This window comes from Coniophora puteana, assembly GCF_000271625.1.
Source record: "Coniophora puteana RWD-64-598 SS2 unplaced genomic scaffold CONPUscaffold_1, whole genome shotgun sequence".
NCBI lineage: Eukaryota > Fungi > Basidiomycota > Agaricomycetes > Boletales > Coniophoraceae > Coniophora > Coniophora puteana.
In genome coordinates this window covers 292,426-306,996 of record NW_006913053.1, presented here as the reverse complement: position 1 = coordinate 306,996, position 14,571 = coordinate 292,426, and the positions used below count along the sequence as shown (strand labels likewise).

Sequence of the window (14,571 nt, the reverse complement as noted above, 5' to 3'; positions counted from 1 at the left end):
GGCGCACTTTGTCGGAGCTCCAATTTGACATCTGCGCGCGTCGCGTTCTCTGCGTCAGCGTGCCGACCCGCCCCGCTTGCCGCCCCGTCTACCCTCTCCTCACGAGAAACGACCAATCTCATGCCCACTTTCGAATCTCAGCGTTCGACGAGGAACACGTGTATACTCGACACTTTTCTACTGCATTCCTCAACAATCACCCTCGTCCATTGAGGGAGTGCCCCAGGTTTCTGGTGATATGACATGATGACCATCGTGTAAGGTCTCGATGGCAATGCATCAGCTGATGCGCCCCGCCCCCGAGTGGAGTTTAAGTTGTGATGCCAAGTTGACATGCTGTGCCTCGCCATTTATTCTAGAGGTACGGTAGCCTCAATAAAAAGCGTCGTCATAACTTCGTGCGTGTCGTTTCTCTTCGGTCGCCCGGAATGAAGTTGTCTGTACCAGCCCTCCTGGCTGGATTCTTCTCTCTGGCCCTAGTAGATGCAGTTTCGGCGTCTCAATGCCGCTGCACGTATGGCGAATCTTGCTGGCCGAGCGATTCAGACTTCGCCCAGCTACACTCCCTGCTCTCTCAGCCTCTCGTCTATCCAAAGCCAACCGCATCCCCGTGCTACCCCTCGTCGAGCCCCTCGGGTAACTGCAGCGAAGTCCAGGATAACTGGGCCAACGCCACGTGGCGATCCGACTTACCTGGGAGCATGGAGGAGCCTAACTGGGAGACGTTCACCCTCTCAAACGGCACCATCGAGTCTTGCTACCTCGAGACGAACATCACCGGAACATGCGAGCAGGGAAATGTACCAGTCGTGGCCGTTGATGCCCGTATGGCTTCCGATATACAAGCAGCCGTGAACTTCTCGGTAACGCATAATCTGAGGATGGTCGTCAAGAACACAGGGTGAGTTCTCCAGTCCGATTGAGAGTTATGCTCGGTGGTGAGCTTGGCTAGACACGATTACATTGGTCGGAGTGCGGGAAAAGGAGCGCTGATGGTTTGGACCCACAACATGAAGAACATCTCGTATGACTCTGCATTTGTGCCCGAGGGAGCGCCATCGTCTGAAACCTACAATGGTAAGTTATATTGAAATATTTTGGCTCGAAAAGTTCGTCTCATGCAATCGGCCAGCTTTCACGTTTGGTGCCGGCGTCCAATGGTTTGAAGCTTACGACGCTGCCGAGAAGGAAGGTCGCCATATCGTCGGCGGCTTGGGAGTTACCGTCGGCACAACGGGTGGATGGATCCAAGGCGGAGGCCATAGTTCCTTGTCGCCCACCTACGGACTGGGTGAGTCGAGCATTCTCTATCGCTGAGCTATCGCCGATGTCATGTTTCAATCAGGGGTCGATAACGCAGTTCAAATGACCGTGGTCGTCTCGACCGGCGAGCACCTCACCGTCAACGCTCACCAACACACGGATCTATTCTGGGCTCTCCGCGGCGGAGGTGGGGGGACATATGGCATCCTCACGTCCGTCACGTACCGAACCTACCCCGTCGTACCCGTTGTAGCGGCTTCCTTCTCAGCGAACTCTACGAACACGTCCCTCCTCCAAGGCTTGTTCACCTCTAGTTTCGGGATGTTACCCTCACTGGGTGACGCTGGCTGGGGTGGCTACGGAATCCTCTCAAACACCACCCTCAGCTTCTTCTACATGTCTCCGAATGTCTCATGGGCACAGGCCAACGAGACCTGGGAGCCGTTCTTTTCGCAAGCGGAGAACCTCACGCAAGCCGGTTTAAGTATCGTGGGTGCGACAACGATGAATTTCTCGTCGTTCTACACGTTATGGGACGAAGCTGGGCTCTCGCCAGTGCAACAAGGTGGTGGAGCCATGGTTCTCGGCAATCGCCTCATTCCTCAACAGGCTATCGAATCGAACAACACCGGGCTGACTAAGGCACTCCTGGAGGTAATACCCGACGTGTCGTGGAAGTACGTCAATGTTTTGTACTTAACGTATGTCCCTCGACGGTTCTGACTTCCGATACTTTAGTTCCGTCGCAGGAGGAAAAGTAGCGGAGGCCGACCCTGATTCCGCCGGGTTGAATCCAGCGTGGCGAAAGGCGCTTGTATCGATAAACTGGGGTGCAACCTGGGACGACGGCACAGACGCACAGGAGATTACGGGTCTCCTCAACACCGTTAAAGAGCAGGAGGCCAGCATACGGGCACTGATGCCCGAATCAGGTTGCTATTTTAACGAGGTGGGTGTTGCTCCGTCTGGCTCGCTGCTTCTTCACTGCACGTTACTGATGCGGGGGATGCAGGCATCTCCATTTGAAGCCGATTTCCAATACACATTCTTCGGCGACCACTATGCAAAGTTGAAGTCTATTAAGGACCAATATGATCCACACGGTTTGTTCGTCGTAAGGCAGGGAGTTGGATCCGACGAGTGGAATGACGACTTGACATGCCGAGTCAAGTAGGTTCGATTTACCATATGCACCTTTTGCAACATATACCAGGTCTCACCTGTCGCATACGTCGATATACCGTTAGCCATCCCTAATGACAACCTTGATACGGTCTTCTTATACGCGCTCATTGTATGACAGAAGAGTACATTGCCCCTTCATCACTGATCTAACTTTTCATGCACTCTGATATAAGCAGAGAAAACTGCCCTGAGCACATGATCCTTCGAATATGTAGACAGAACGTACCGATGTACGAGGACTTCAGATTTTGGCACTAAAGAAGTACTTGGACTCTTCGAGCGTTGATGACGTCGGCATCGCCCTCATAGCGTCGATTAATCGCCCTTCATGCTATCAGCGCAGATAATATGATGCATGTGTCTGTCAACGGCGCCCGAGCCGGATTTTGATGCAAGGCACCTAGTTTTGCCGCCTTGTAGCACATCTGAGTTCGGAGTATCTGTAAACAACATCACAGGAGGCCATCAACGGGTATCACGGCGAACTGCCACAGACTAGGAATAATCTTGATTTCAGACAGTATTTTGTATTACATTCAAGACGTAGAAACGTTGGTAATGTTAATAACGTCGCTCCTCGAGCTCGAGCCCGAGGTAGCAAAAGTGTTTAGGGGCATTGTGTATTGTGCCCGAACGAGCGCTTCATTTCTCCGGGAAATCCCGATCATATAAGCGCTTGTCTGCTCCACTCCCTCGGCTTGACTTGAATGTTGCACCGCACTGCTTACGTTCTTCCTCCCCCGCCGAGTTCCTGACTGACGTTCTATCTTTGCTTTCAGCCGTAAACTTCTAGCGTTGCACATGTAGGATTGTGCCTAGCACAGGTTTACGCTGGTACCTCGCTGTCGCCGGCGGCGGTCGAGAACCGTCGGATGGCTTCAAGGCTCATGCACATGTGTGCTGTTTCTGATTGGAGTCTCATGCTCGTTAACGTACTCCGGCTCCGATCTTCAACACCCAAACTCAAAGGACACCTGCAGGCGCCACTTTGCCGCCTCTTCTGCCGCTCTGTATGGTGCCCTTTTCACCTCCGATATTACTCCTCCACTGTGAACTTTTCTCCGGTCATGATCTCCGTCGCCATTTCTCGGTGTTAATGGGCTGCTTTCATGCAAAGGTAAGGCTCTTCTCTTTCATTACTATTCATTATCGCCAGTTGAGTTCTCGATAAGTCGACCATTGTTTCGAGCTATTCTTGGTCACTGTGCCTTGCGCTTTGACAGCCAATCACTGGTGTTTCCATTCAATGGGTTCAACAGCGGTAGTATGATGCGGATGCTCACGTATACACGCGAAAGGAGTAGCTCGCGGCCTCATGCTGCCTTTCCTCCGTCGCTTCCATCCCCTTGTCTCAACCCAGCTGGATCATCGTTGTCCTTTCTCTGCGGAATACGTTCTCTGAACAGGTACATCTCTATCTCAATTCTATATAAAACATATTCTGGTAAGCTGATATCCCTTTCATCTCCCTCGGCCGATGCGGTCGTATCTTCTCAGCGTGCAAACAAACTGCCGATTGGTACCTCGAGGCTGCGCTGATCCTTCAATGCGGAATGTACACAATGTCATGAACGTTCCCACTATCGACTATCTCTATCGTCCTCTCGTAAAGGACACCGCTGTTTGACGTAGCATCCCAATATACCTCTTTTGGAGGTGTGCCCCTGATGAAGCAATCCGTCAAACGCGCAAGGACCAGGACCTGGATTCTGAGGAGGGATATAAGCCCGGCTACGCGTTCTAACACAGCGGTTCTCTAGCCCAAGATCGTACGTAGACATCCTAGGTGCTCGCTTGACCCGACGATCATGCTCTCCCGTCTTTCCGCCGCCGTCGTGCTCAGTCTCTCCCTTCTTGCGGTCGCTAAGCCCATTGCTGACCCGTACAGAGGGTTGTCGAACGCGCAGCGTCTGTCTCGTGGTCTTCCCATAGCAATGCCGAGGAACCTCCGTAAGCTATCAAACAGAGGTCCTTCCAAAGCATACGGTACGTACCCTTGCATACCCCCGAGAACAAGACTCTGGACCCCGTGCTTACTCGGTTCACGTAGAGAAGCGCCACAAGCCTTCCTCGACGCCGACTTCCACCGGATGGTGCACAACGGGATCTGCGCAGTGCTGCGAGAGCGTTGAATCTGTATGTTTCATATTTATATGAACATATGTTGACGGAACGCTAATATGTGTCTCCAGGCTTCCAATCCCGTTGCGAAGACGCTCCTCGGTCTGCTTGGCATCGTTCTCTCCGACCTAGATGTTCTCGTCGGTATTACATGCTCGCCCATCAACATCCTTGGCTTGGGACTCGGCGAGTGCTGGGAAAAGCCCGTTTGCTGCGAGAACAACGATTTCGTAAGACAATTTTGTTTTTGATTCAATATCGTCGTTAACTTCTGACATTCGCAGGGCGGCCTCATTTCGATCGGATGTAGCCCTATTAGCATTGAGCTTTAGATTCGTCTTCCACTGTGTAATTTTCTTTTGGGGACACTGGTACTAGGTAGCTGTGTACGATTTACGTCGTCAACTTGTTCGCTGTCGTGAGGCAGCACAACGATGTATTACACGATTGACGAACTGATGTAGCACTGTATTGAATACACACGGGAGAATATACATGAAGCTGCTTTCAAGTATGAGTCTGTTCCATGCGACGGATGTAGGCGGGGTTGTAGTCCGGCTGAGGTCAATCGGTCTATCTGTAGTGTTTACGAGTAGTACTGTCCGCCACAGGCTTATAGCCCTGTCAAATCACTTCTGCGACGGCTTGCGAGGTTATCTTTGGTAGTCCAAGAGGCTAGAGCACTACTTCGATTCTCGTTGTTTGTATGGTTCTTTCATGCGCGAGTGCTTGTTTCTTATGTATGCCCTCTGCAAGTCGCTAACTACGGAGAGATATAAAGAATGTATACACGATCGAGCCCCGCGCTGAACAAAAATATTCCTGGAGCCGAAGACTCCAGGTGTAAGGAAAGAAATGTCGTATCCCTTCGATCATGCCGGCTCGCGGGCCGCGAGCGCGGATGGCCCGCACCGCTAGATTTATGTCTAAATTTGGCAATGTCTCAGTCTCTGCGGCAGCACTTACATGTGTTCTTTACTGATTCCGCCCACTCAAAGCGCATTTAATGTCAGGTGCTCTGAATGTGCGCAATGCGGTGGACCTGGCCAGATGCGTTGACGCCCCGACAGTGGTAACCCTGTTGAGACTTGTATGACGTTCCTCTAAACATGACCAGGTTTGTAGTATAAAAAAAATGAACAGTTATTTAGCACCAATATCGGTCGCCTTGTTTTGCATTCCGTCGACCTCCACTAGCGGGCCTCATTGTTCAGTACATTTATGCCAGAGGTTGTTATGTAGACAAACGCGTATAGTTCGCTCGTAAGTAGCCACTGCCGTTGATGTGCTATTCACAAAAATTGATCTCCTCCTAGCACTCTTAAGATGGGCCTCGTTGTGCAGTAGATGTGTTCTCCTGGGCGCAGCCAGTGCAACTAGTAGATGTATGCTAGAGGTGGTTGTGTAGACAAAGCGTCCTTCGGGTCCAGGTGTGCCCACTAGGGCCTTGAGTCTATTCATATTCCTCAGTATCGACTATCTACAAATTGGATACATGCGGGTATATTGGCCACGATCCGATATGGCCCGGTATCCTATTATAGATGCTGTTCTTATTGGGGCTTATTAGCCAATCGGCAACCTGCGGAGCTTGAAACGCTCAATCCGCTGAACTCCGCATTGTGGAAGGTTGGATGAATCAGAGAAACGAAAATGAAGTAAAAGCGGCTACTGTGCTAGGTACGCGTGCTCGTGTCTTAGTGCACTGCAGACACACTCGCAGACGCGTAGTACGTCTCTCGACATGGCTAGGCCACCGCGAGAAGCGCGTGGGAAAACGGACTCTTCAAATGAATGCCCTCGACCTCGATGCGTCTCTCTTTCCCTTGCCTCTCTGTCTCTCCCTCTCGTCTGCATATACCCACGTCCGTTCACCCATCCTCTCTTTCCTATATCCTCCTCCCGCTCCTACTCCCACACCCACCGTTAGCCAGAAGCGGTGAGCACGAGGTCTGTTTGGACCGGCAAGATGGCAAGCTACTGCAGGCTGCCAAGCTGCGCTCTGGCAAGTAAGTCGCCAGTTCACTGGTTGCTGCTCTGTTACTGACGCATATATCGAGAACATTAGCACAGCATCTCTACGTTAAAAACGAGAGCCAAACCACGTTCGAGGTCTTCAACCAATGGTGGGAGTCTCTGGGCGAGATCAGGTAAGAGGTACGTATTTTAATTGTCATCCGCATCGACATGTTCTAATAAGTAGATATAGAAGTACAATGGCAAAGCTGAGAAGCTAGTAAGTCTATATACTCGGGTTCTGAACCCGCTGACCGCGCCTCCAGATCTCCGACAAAACATTGGTCGATACCAACATCGGTGTTAATGTTACCATTGTCGCCAGCTCATTGTTCCATGACGCGTAAACAGGGCAGAGGAGACGAGGGGAGGAGGGGAGGACAAGGACAAGGAGGAGGGGAGGACAAGGACAAGGAGGAGGTCCGGACGCATAGACAGTATGTACAATGGTGTATACGTAGCATATGATATGCGAATGCATATTTCAGTGTACTGCAGTATACCCTGAGCGAGAATCATTCAAAATGAACATATTCATATTCCAACATATGGTGCTGTATTAATTCATATATTCAGTAGATCACAGTACACCGCAGTACATTTCAGCTACTATTTGTCTCATTTTCATATGGTAGTGTACTGACAGCTATTCTGGCATACTTTTTAGGTGGGCTACCTAATCTGTACATGACGGTATGGTCCGGTAGCCTACGCTAGAGGCCGTTCTTAGTGGGAATAAGCGACGGGCTGGCTTTCGGCCCAGAAACCTTCAGCTACGTACTTCCCGGTAGCCTTCGGGCCAACGCTTCGACGTTGGCGCGGTGAGCTTAAACGTCATCGACAGTCCGAGAGCTATAATTTTTAGTAGAAGAAGTTAGGGCAATACTATTACTTCTAAGGCCATCAGGAAAATGACAAGCCGCTTTACCGGCATTATCCTGACTTTGCCGAGATGAACCTACTTTTTCGGTATTTTCGGCTCTTTGCTAGAGAATATTTGGCTAGAACACCACATCAGTGGCATTTAAGCTGCAATTCTCGTTAAGAAGAGCAAGCTATGAGTCTATCAAACCAATTTGAATCTTCAAATATAGCAGAATTGTGGTTTCAATTTTTGGGAAAGTAGGTTCACTCTGGCAAGGACAGGAAAGTGCGGTTAATGCGCATGTCAAAATCCTGATGAGTCGGGAAGAGACATAACGTGTCGGGTGAGGGAAGCGTGTTGGCTAACGTGCAGGCGTAGTCCCTGGCGTTGCGCATATCACGCACCTCCAGCTTAGCCTCTCTAACGCGCACCAAGGCTGGCTCCATCAAAGTCGTGGCAGGAGAAGCAGATGCATTAATATATAGGTAAGGAGATGTGCACCAGCTTCGGGCAATGCTGGGAAAAGAGCGCAACGGACTCGATTGTCAGCGATGACGAGGGACCGGAAGCGATCGTGAGATCTTCAAGGTTTGGCCAAGCCATCGCGAGCTCCTGCACATCGTCGAGCGTTAGCATGATGTGGTACCCAACGCGAAGCGATAGCTTCCGCAAGCGCCGGTGGTACGTGAGCGGACGAAGGGCCTCCATCGTGAATGTGACAGGATACGAGGGAAGGTCATATATCATCGCATCTCCTTCGATCACCAGCTCTTCGAGCGCTGACGGGAGTTGGTGAGGCTGAGAGAGTAGCCAGAATATAGTGGTTATGTGGGAAAGAGGAAACGCAGAGGTTGCGACCTTGAGTTTTGCCAACGAGGGTGAGATCATGCGTAAGAGGGTGACTGCATCATCAATGTCTCTTGGGGAAAGCTCCAGGTTTCTGACATTTCTCAAAGCTCCGTCAGGAAGTTTCTGTACCGGATCATTCTGAGTATCAAACACCGCCAGCATCTCCATACATGTAAGAGTCAACTCGCGGAGCGAAGACGATAGGTGCGTGTTGACGAAAGCAAAGCGCCTCAGATCGGGGCTTTGAAGTTTGGTAAGCAGAGGCAATCTCCCTACAGTGTGGGATATAGCGCCGATGAGGATACGCCGGTCCACTGCAGAGTGTGGAGGAAGTCGCTCGACCACTTCTAGGACTTCCAATTGCGGACAACGCTCCATGGCGCACTGTAATACCTGTGTGGCGTTTTCACAGTTTCGGAAGACCTCTAAAGTGAGCCCATGTAGATTATGGTGGATAAAATCAGTGTAAGCATGTAGAGCATGGGTATGCAGGCCGTCAACCGCCAGGTGTAGGTGGTGAAGTCTTGGGAAAGTTCGCTGTAAACTGGAAGGTGGGGACACCAGTCTTCGCAAGGGTTTGTCGCAGATACGCGGGAGACTGCGACAATCGAGAGACAAGACGCGGATACGCGTCGTAAAGCTGAAGAGACGAACCCAGTCTTTATCTTTTGTCAGGACAAGATCGACCTAACAATCAAGCATGATCAGCGTGGTGTGGCAGGTCATCTAGCGGATACGCACCATGATACGCTTGTCATCTCTCTCGGCTGCATCCGACATGACATTCAGGATATCCTCCATGCGGACGGGTTGAATGACACCGGACCATATTCTGTTGAGTGAAGGCACTTTGAACGCGGTGCAGATCCGAGCTAGGACTGTGAGGGAGTCCAGGGTTTCGACCTGGTCACATATCTCCTGCCTTATTTCCGGTAAGTGTAGAGCGTGGTGCATCTTTTAGAGAAACTAGTGGTTGTCCACAATTTACAAGTACCCGCTCCTGACCAAACGGCTGTCAGCCGTTCCGAGCCAGAAAAATAAACGGGCCTGCCCTCAACCAAAAAATCCCACGCTTATTGCCAGTTGACATTAATTAGCAGTTGCTCGTCTTGTCAATTCACGATCGTACTTCGACGTGCTTTAACGGTGTCTTTCATGAGATTCACTAGGCTACCTGAGCTGGTATGTACCGGTTTCTCGGAAAAGAACTACGTCATAGGCTTGACTCATCGCCTTGTAGCTTTCATCGATGGCAGAGGAGCTCAACGTAAGTATGTCAAGTCAATGACCGTCGACGCCCTTTGACGTATACACTTCGTAGGACATCGCACGAACAAAATACACGAATATTCCCTCATCTAACACACCTGCACCCCTCGTTGATCATGGAGACATCCGTTGCATCATCAGACGCTTGTCGGGCGCGATGCTTGAGCTAGATGACGCATTAGGCGCTCTGCTCCGGTTCAAGTCCACTCTCAACGACTCCTTCTTGCATCATACCCGATTAGTCTCCAAGATAAACGACATTCCAACAGAAGTCATGGGTAGTATCTTCTCCCATGCAGCCAAGCGGATTACCGGGGACGAGGCGCGCACACCGATATGCTCCATAGAGCAGAATTTTACTCAGGTGTGCAAACGCTGGCGGGAGATCGCCGTTGCGTCACCTTTTCTGTGGAACCTGATTAAGCTGGATTTTCAAGAAGAGAAGGATGAGAAGATAACACAGCCATCATTGGAGCTACTCGCTCGCTCAGGATCCGTCCCCGTTCACCTCACCATCTTCACCAGGAGTTCCTTCGGATTCTTGCGCCAAGAATACGGCGAAATACTAGATCTTTTCTTCAAGAAATGCGCTTCCGTGGAGATAGTTCAGTCTCAAAATCATCCTTTCGAGAAATCGCACATCCAGGGGCTGATAAATTCCATTCCCCGACTCAAGATACTCACGTTGACGAAGGGAGGCGTCACTGGTGATACTCTACAAACTTTCCAAAATTTACAACACCTCTCGCGCCTTAGGCTCAGATTGATATCTCTCAGCATGAGCGATGTGGAAGCCTTCGTCAGCGTACGATGGGGATCTCTCAAGTCACTCATCATTGATGGAACTCCTGCCTTTCTGATCAAGGATACCATCAACGAAAAGTTTCCAAGTCTCGAGGCTCTCTTTTTCCACACAGACCGCATAGATGTCGCTATTTCACCTTCGTCCCTAGTAAAACACACTAAACTTCGCAAACTCGGGATTTCCGTCCCCTACCTTGAGTACAGCCCGTTAGGCAGGTCCACGAATACTGCCACATATCGCCTTCTAGACCAATTGGACCTTCCTTTGCTGAACACCCTGGCGATATCCGCAGCCAGCAGCCAACACCTAGATCGTTTGGCACAGTACGACCGAGACCTGGCCTGCCCGCTGGAAAACATAGAGATACTTATAGGATCGGCCGGATCAGCACGCGTTACTATGGTGGACGAAAGTATGGTTCAAAGCATTCTGCCAAAGGCCATAATCACCAAAGGACACCCGTCGCGAGTGCTCTCTGACCTTTACGCAGAGTGGCTGGCGGAGTACACGCCTTATTGATATTGATCATTCACACATTCACAAGTGTCATGTACGATAACTCATAGTTAAGATTTGATATTGTTATGATAGTATTGCTCTCGACCTGTTAGACCTGAAGTCGCTTTGTACCAATTAAATAAACTTCGAGAGTTTTGCATCACATATCACGGAAGCCTATGATGAGCGTAGAAAAAATGAAGCCTTCGCAACCCTTGACAACCCGAAGTTAACAGCTCAATAACGAAGATGGATCTCAGTTGCGTGAAACCTCAAGTGAAACCTTCCCGTATTTCCAGCCACCGCCCGTTTCCACTCGCATGATGCATCCATATATCAAAGACATTATCATTAGCAATCCATGGGCAGACATTACTCTAGACCAACGAGACGTAGATAATTCGTGACAACTGTCCCAAGAAAACGAGTGCTTCAAACCGCCATCGCATCGCAGCCCATCGTTCAGCAGAAGATGACATTGATCTATCCCCCAACCAACCGTCAGCTTCCAGAGACACATCGGGAGAGACAGTGGAGACACTTACGCCAGAGTCGTTAGCCTGGCAGTCAGCGAGGGGAACCTGGGTGGGGCTGAACGAAGCCTGGTCAATGCAGTTGGGGTTGTCGCAGAAGAGACCGTTCGAGCAGCCGTTGATGAAGTTGAAGCCGATGGGGTAGAGGCTGCGCGCGGTCCGAGTCAGCGACCAGAATATAAAACCGTGCAGGGACTCGGAAGACTCACTAGTTGTGGCTGCCTTCGGGCTCGAGGGTGATGTCGGCCTGCGAGTAGCCGGTGTTCTGGAAGGTGAACTCGACGGCACCGCAGCCGACGCCGTTGGTGGCGCACGAGGCGCCGTTGTCGAGCCAGGCAATGCCGCCATTGAGCTGGCCCTGGACGGTGGTGGCGCCCTGCGGGCTCATGTTGCCCTGGTAGAGGAAGAGGGGCGTGCCGTAGCCGCAGTTGTTGGTGAACTGGCGAAGGCGCGTACATCATTAGCCATTTGCTCAAAAGATATGAGTCGGAGTGGGCGCTTACGGTGACCTGGTGCTGCTCGGCAGCAGCGGTCGAGGCGAAAGCGAGGGCAGCAACGGCGAGGGCGGAGGCGGCGAACATGTTTGAGATGAGTGCAGAAACGTGAAAGAGACTGATGAAGAACGGGGCTCTCAAGGCTCGAATTTATACTGAGTCTGATTGTCCATGTGCTTCCTGAAGCCGCCAGATAGAAGATGACGAGTGTTGCAGACGGCAGTGTCGCAGTCTGCAATCCTCAGATCTCGTCTCGAGGCAAACGTGGCTGCGCGGCGTCAAGCTCCCGCGGACGAGCTATGTTGCGATGATCGGAAAGAGCTGACCCTACACGAAGAATAGCGAGGACAAACGTGAAGAATACAAGCAAGAAGAGAAATGATGGTTTGCCAAGTGCTGAAGTGCTGGCATGGTGATTGTTGTTGGTGAACCATGAACGCGCTGAAAGAACAAGCTGTGATGCCCGCTGCGTGGCCGTTGACAGTGCCAAGCGCAAGTCCGCGTCAGCACAGCGATGAAGAGCACCGTGAACGAGATCTTCGCTGGCTGACCTCGTTTGCCGTTCATTGTCAGCAGTAGTTATCAGAGGTTAGCAGCCGAGGTCGGCCGTCGCGTCGCCCTATGAAGCGAACACAGCCACGCAGTTTAATCATCATGTCAGGCACCGGCGATAACTTTACAACTGTCAACATTATTCGGATTGACTTCTCAATCAGGCTCAGTCGAGCTCAGATACTTTCCAAAGACGACGAATAGCATGAAGGGTGATTTCTATAATGCACACCTGGACGTAGAATTAGCGGATATACACATAATGTCACGAATAAAGTAGAACGCAGGTATCTATGAAGCGAATCCGTCCCATGACGGTCTATCCACCTGGAGCCTCGACTCTCCACTACCACCACCGGATTTCCGTCCAGAGGAGTGGACCAAACACGATGCATGCTGTCCAGAACTACGAAGCATGACATCAGACGTACAGCTCGGAAGTAATCAGGAATGCACAAACTCACCACTTGGAAACTCTTCAGGAACAGACCTGGGTACTCCAACACTGACGGCGCAACGAGGACCGGCTTCTCCAATGATGACGCGCCGACAGGCCTTGGGTGCGTGAACATGACCCATATCGCATAGAACGCGACGCTGAAGAAATGGTATGCGAGGAGCGACGGTGACGGCGCAATACCCGACAGCAACGACACCGGCCCGCGAACACAGTCGCCTCCGCACTCGAAGTACTTGAAGCACCCCCGCTGGAGGACCGCGAGCGCCTCCTCGTCCGCGCCGAAAAGGTCATACAGCGCGACACTGAGGATGTTGACCGTCGCGCTGAGCGGCTTGCGCGCCCAGTGCCACTGGTGGAGCATGTCCGACATGCGGTCCCAGTTCTTGTAGTCGAGCGTGCCGCCGAGCATGCGCGAGAGGATGACGACGTCGTTCAGGGCGACGGTCATGCCGCCGCCTGTGAGCGGGTGGCGCATGTTCCATGCGTCGCCGATGAGGATGACGCCCTCTTTGCTGGAGGAATGTCCCTGCTCAACGGATGGGAGGAAGGAGTTTGGCATTCGTCGGAGGCGGTCTCTTTCGAGGGCTTCGTGGATGGGGACGTGGAGAGAGGATGGGAGGGAGGGAACGATTTCGTGAAGAATGTGGGCCTATGCGATACAGGAGGTTAGTCGAGCACTCGCTGTGAAGGGATGCGACTTACCTTGAGGTTAGAAGGTAAGGGCGCCTTGATATCGACGAGCATGCGCGTGTCATGTTCGCCGATCTGGTAGAGCAGCACGGGCCCGTGTCCTTTGACAAGGCACACGGTACCATGGTGAGGCATGGGGAGATGAGCATCATTGAGCACGACGCCGACGAAATGGGAGCGAGTCGAAGACTTGCGTGCCGCGCGCATGACGGAGGTACGGAAGTTGGAGAAGCAGCCGTCGGCGATGACCACGAGGTCTGCGAAGTACGCGTCCTTTTCTTCGTCTCCCTTGCCCTTTTCCTCCGCTGTTCCCTCTTCACCCCCGTCTCTTGAGGCTTGGTTCGCCGGGCGTGCGCGAACGCCAATGACCCGACCGGTGTGCTCGCACTCGACAAGGTCCGTAACGGTCGCCTCGATGGTCTCCACTCCAGGGCCCTGCCTTGCCTTTGCACGGAGCGACTGCACGAACTTGCCATGGTGGAAGCTTCTCCCCTCGCGGGCGTCCGGATACGGTATATGCACGAGTTCGCCCGACTTCGCGACGCAGTAGCCTTGCACTGGTATAGCGTCGATGCCTTCGAGACACTGCTCCATGCCAATCGCCTGCAGCGAAGCGACACCGGAAGGCTGCAGGAGCTCCCCGACAATACGGTCCGGTTCTGCGAGAGAGCGCTCGAGGAGTGCAATGCTGAGCGGGGCGGGACGTGTCTTGGACGTGATTGTTGAGAGCGCGTAGGCGAGGGTAGCCCCGGCGATGCCGGCGCCGACGATGACGACGTCGTAATGTTTTTGAACCATTGTAAAACAAAGGAAAGAGAAAAGAGAAAAGTAAGGAGCGAACTAGGAGCGAAACATAGACTCAGCCCCTGGTTATGAACAGAATCATTCCACCACCAAAAAATACAGTGGTCCGATATTACTCGCACGTGATTCCCGAATGTTTCGGCGTGCTATTGCCTCCGTCTAACCAA

At 51.9% G+C, this 14,571-nt stretch overlaps 6 protein-coding genes across 6 annotated transcripts; 3 read left to right on the top strand and 3 right to left on the bottom strand.

Moving 5' to 3' along the window:
- The first annotated feature begins 211 nt into the window (after positions 1–211).
- CONPUDRAFT_114073 (FAD binding domain-containing protein) lies at positions 212–2,580 on the top strand. Its single transcript, XM_007764764.1, has 6 exons — positions 212–901; positions 953–1,077; positions 1,133–1,291; positions 1,346–1,940; positions 2,002–2,212; positions 2,276–2,580. Exons 1-6 carry the CDS (start codon positions 429–431, stop codon positions 2,435–2,437), a joined length of 1,725 nt encoding a protein of 574 aa, XP_007762954.1. The 5' UTR covers positions 212–428; the 3' UTR covers positions 2,438–2,580.
- Positions 2,581–3,783: 1,203 nt separating this feature from the next.
- Positions 3,784–5,055, top strand: CONPUDRAFT_133649 (fungal hydrophobin). The gene is made up of 5 exons (XM_007764763.1): positions 3,784–3,854; positions 3,946–4,434; positions 4,499–4,584; positions 4,641–4,799; positions 4,854–5,055. Exons 2-5 carry the CDS (start codon positions 4,257–4,259, stop codon positions 4,899–4,901), a joined length of 471 nt encoding a protein of 156 aa, XP_007762953.1. The 5' UTR covers positions 3,784–3,854; positions 3,946–4,256; the 3' UTR covers positions 4,902–5,055.
- Positions 5,056–7,737: 2,682 nt separating this feature from the next.
- On the bottom strand, positions 7,738–9,253 carry CONPUDRAFT_140760 (uncharacterized protein; the record flags this gene model as incomplete). The annotated part of the gene is made up of 4 exons (XM_007764762.1): positions 7,738–8,724; positions 8,801–8,897; positions 8,954–8,986; positions 9,041–9,253. The coding sequence occupies 4 exons, from the start codon at positions 9,251–9,253 to the stop codon at positions 7,925–7,927; spliced, it is 1,143 nt and encodes a 380-aa protein (XP_007762952.1). The 3' UTR covers positions 7,738–7,924.
- Positions 9,254–9,454: 201 nt separating this feature from the next.
- CONPUDRAFT_160882 (uncharacterized protein) lies at positions 9,455–10,892 on the top strand (the record flags this gene model as incomplete). Its single annotated transcript, XM_007764761.1, has 3 exons — positions 9,455–9,481; positions 9,540–9,566; positions 9,621–10,892. 3 exons carry the CDS (start codon positions 9,455–9,457, stop codon positions 10,890–10,892), a joined length of 1,326 nt encoding a protein of 441 aa, XP_007762951.1.
- Positions 10,893–11,333: 441 nt separating this feature from the next.
- On the bottom strand, positions 11,334–12,341 carry CONPUDRAFT_160881 (uncharacterized protein; the record flags this gene model as incomplete). The annotated part of the gene is made up of 4 exons (XM_007764760.1): positions 11,908–12,341; positions 11,614–11,843; positions 11,417–11,552; positions 11,334–11,354 (listed from the first exon to the last, which is right to left on the bottom strand). Exons 1-4 carry the CDS (start codon positions 11,983–11,985, stop codon positions 11,334–11,336), a joined length of 465 nt encoding a protein of 154 aa, XP_007762950.1. The 5' UTR covers positions 11,986–12,341.
- Positions 12,342–12,563: 222 nt separating this feature from the next.
- Positions 12,564–14,462, bottom strand: CONPUDRAFT_160880 (squalene epoxidase). Its single transcript, XM_007764759.1, has 3 exons — positions 13,613–14,462; positions 12,915–13,559; positions 12,564–12,856 (listed from the first exon to the last, which is right to left on the bottom strand). The coding sequence occupies exons 1-3, from the start codon at positions 14,396–14,398 to the stop codon at positions 12,797–12,799; spliced, it is 1,491 nt and encodes a 496-aa protein (XP_007762949.1). The 5' UTR covers positions 14,399–14,462; the 3' UTR covers positions 12,564–12,796.
- Positions 14,463–14,571: the final 109 nt, after the last annotated feature.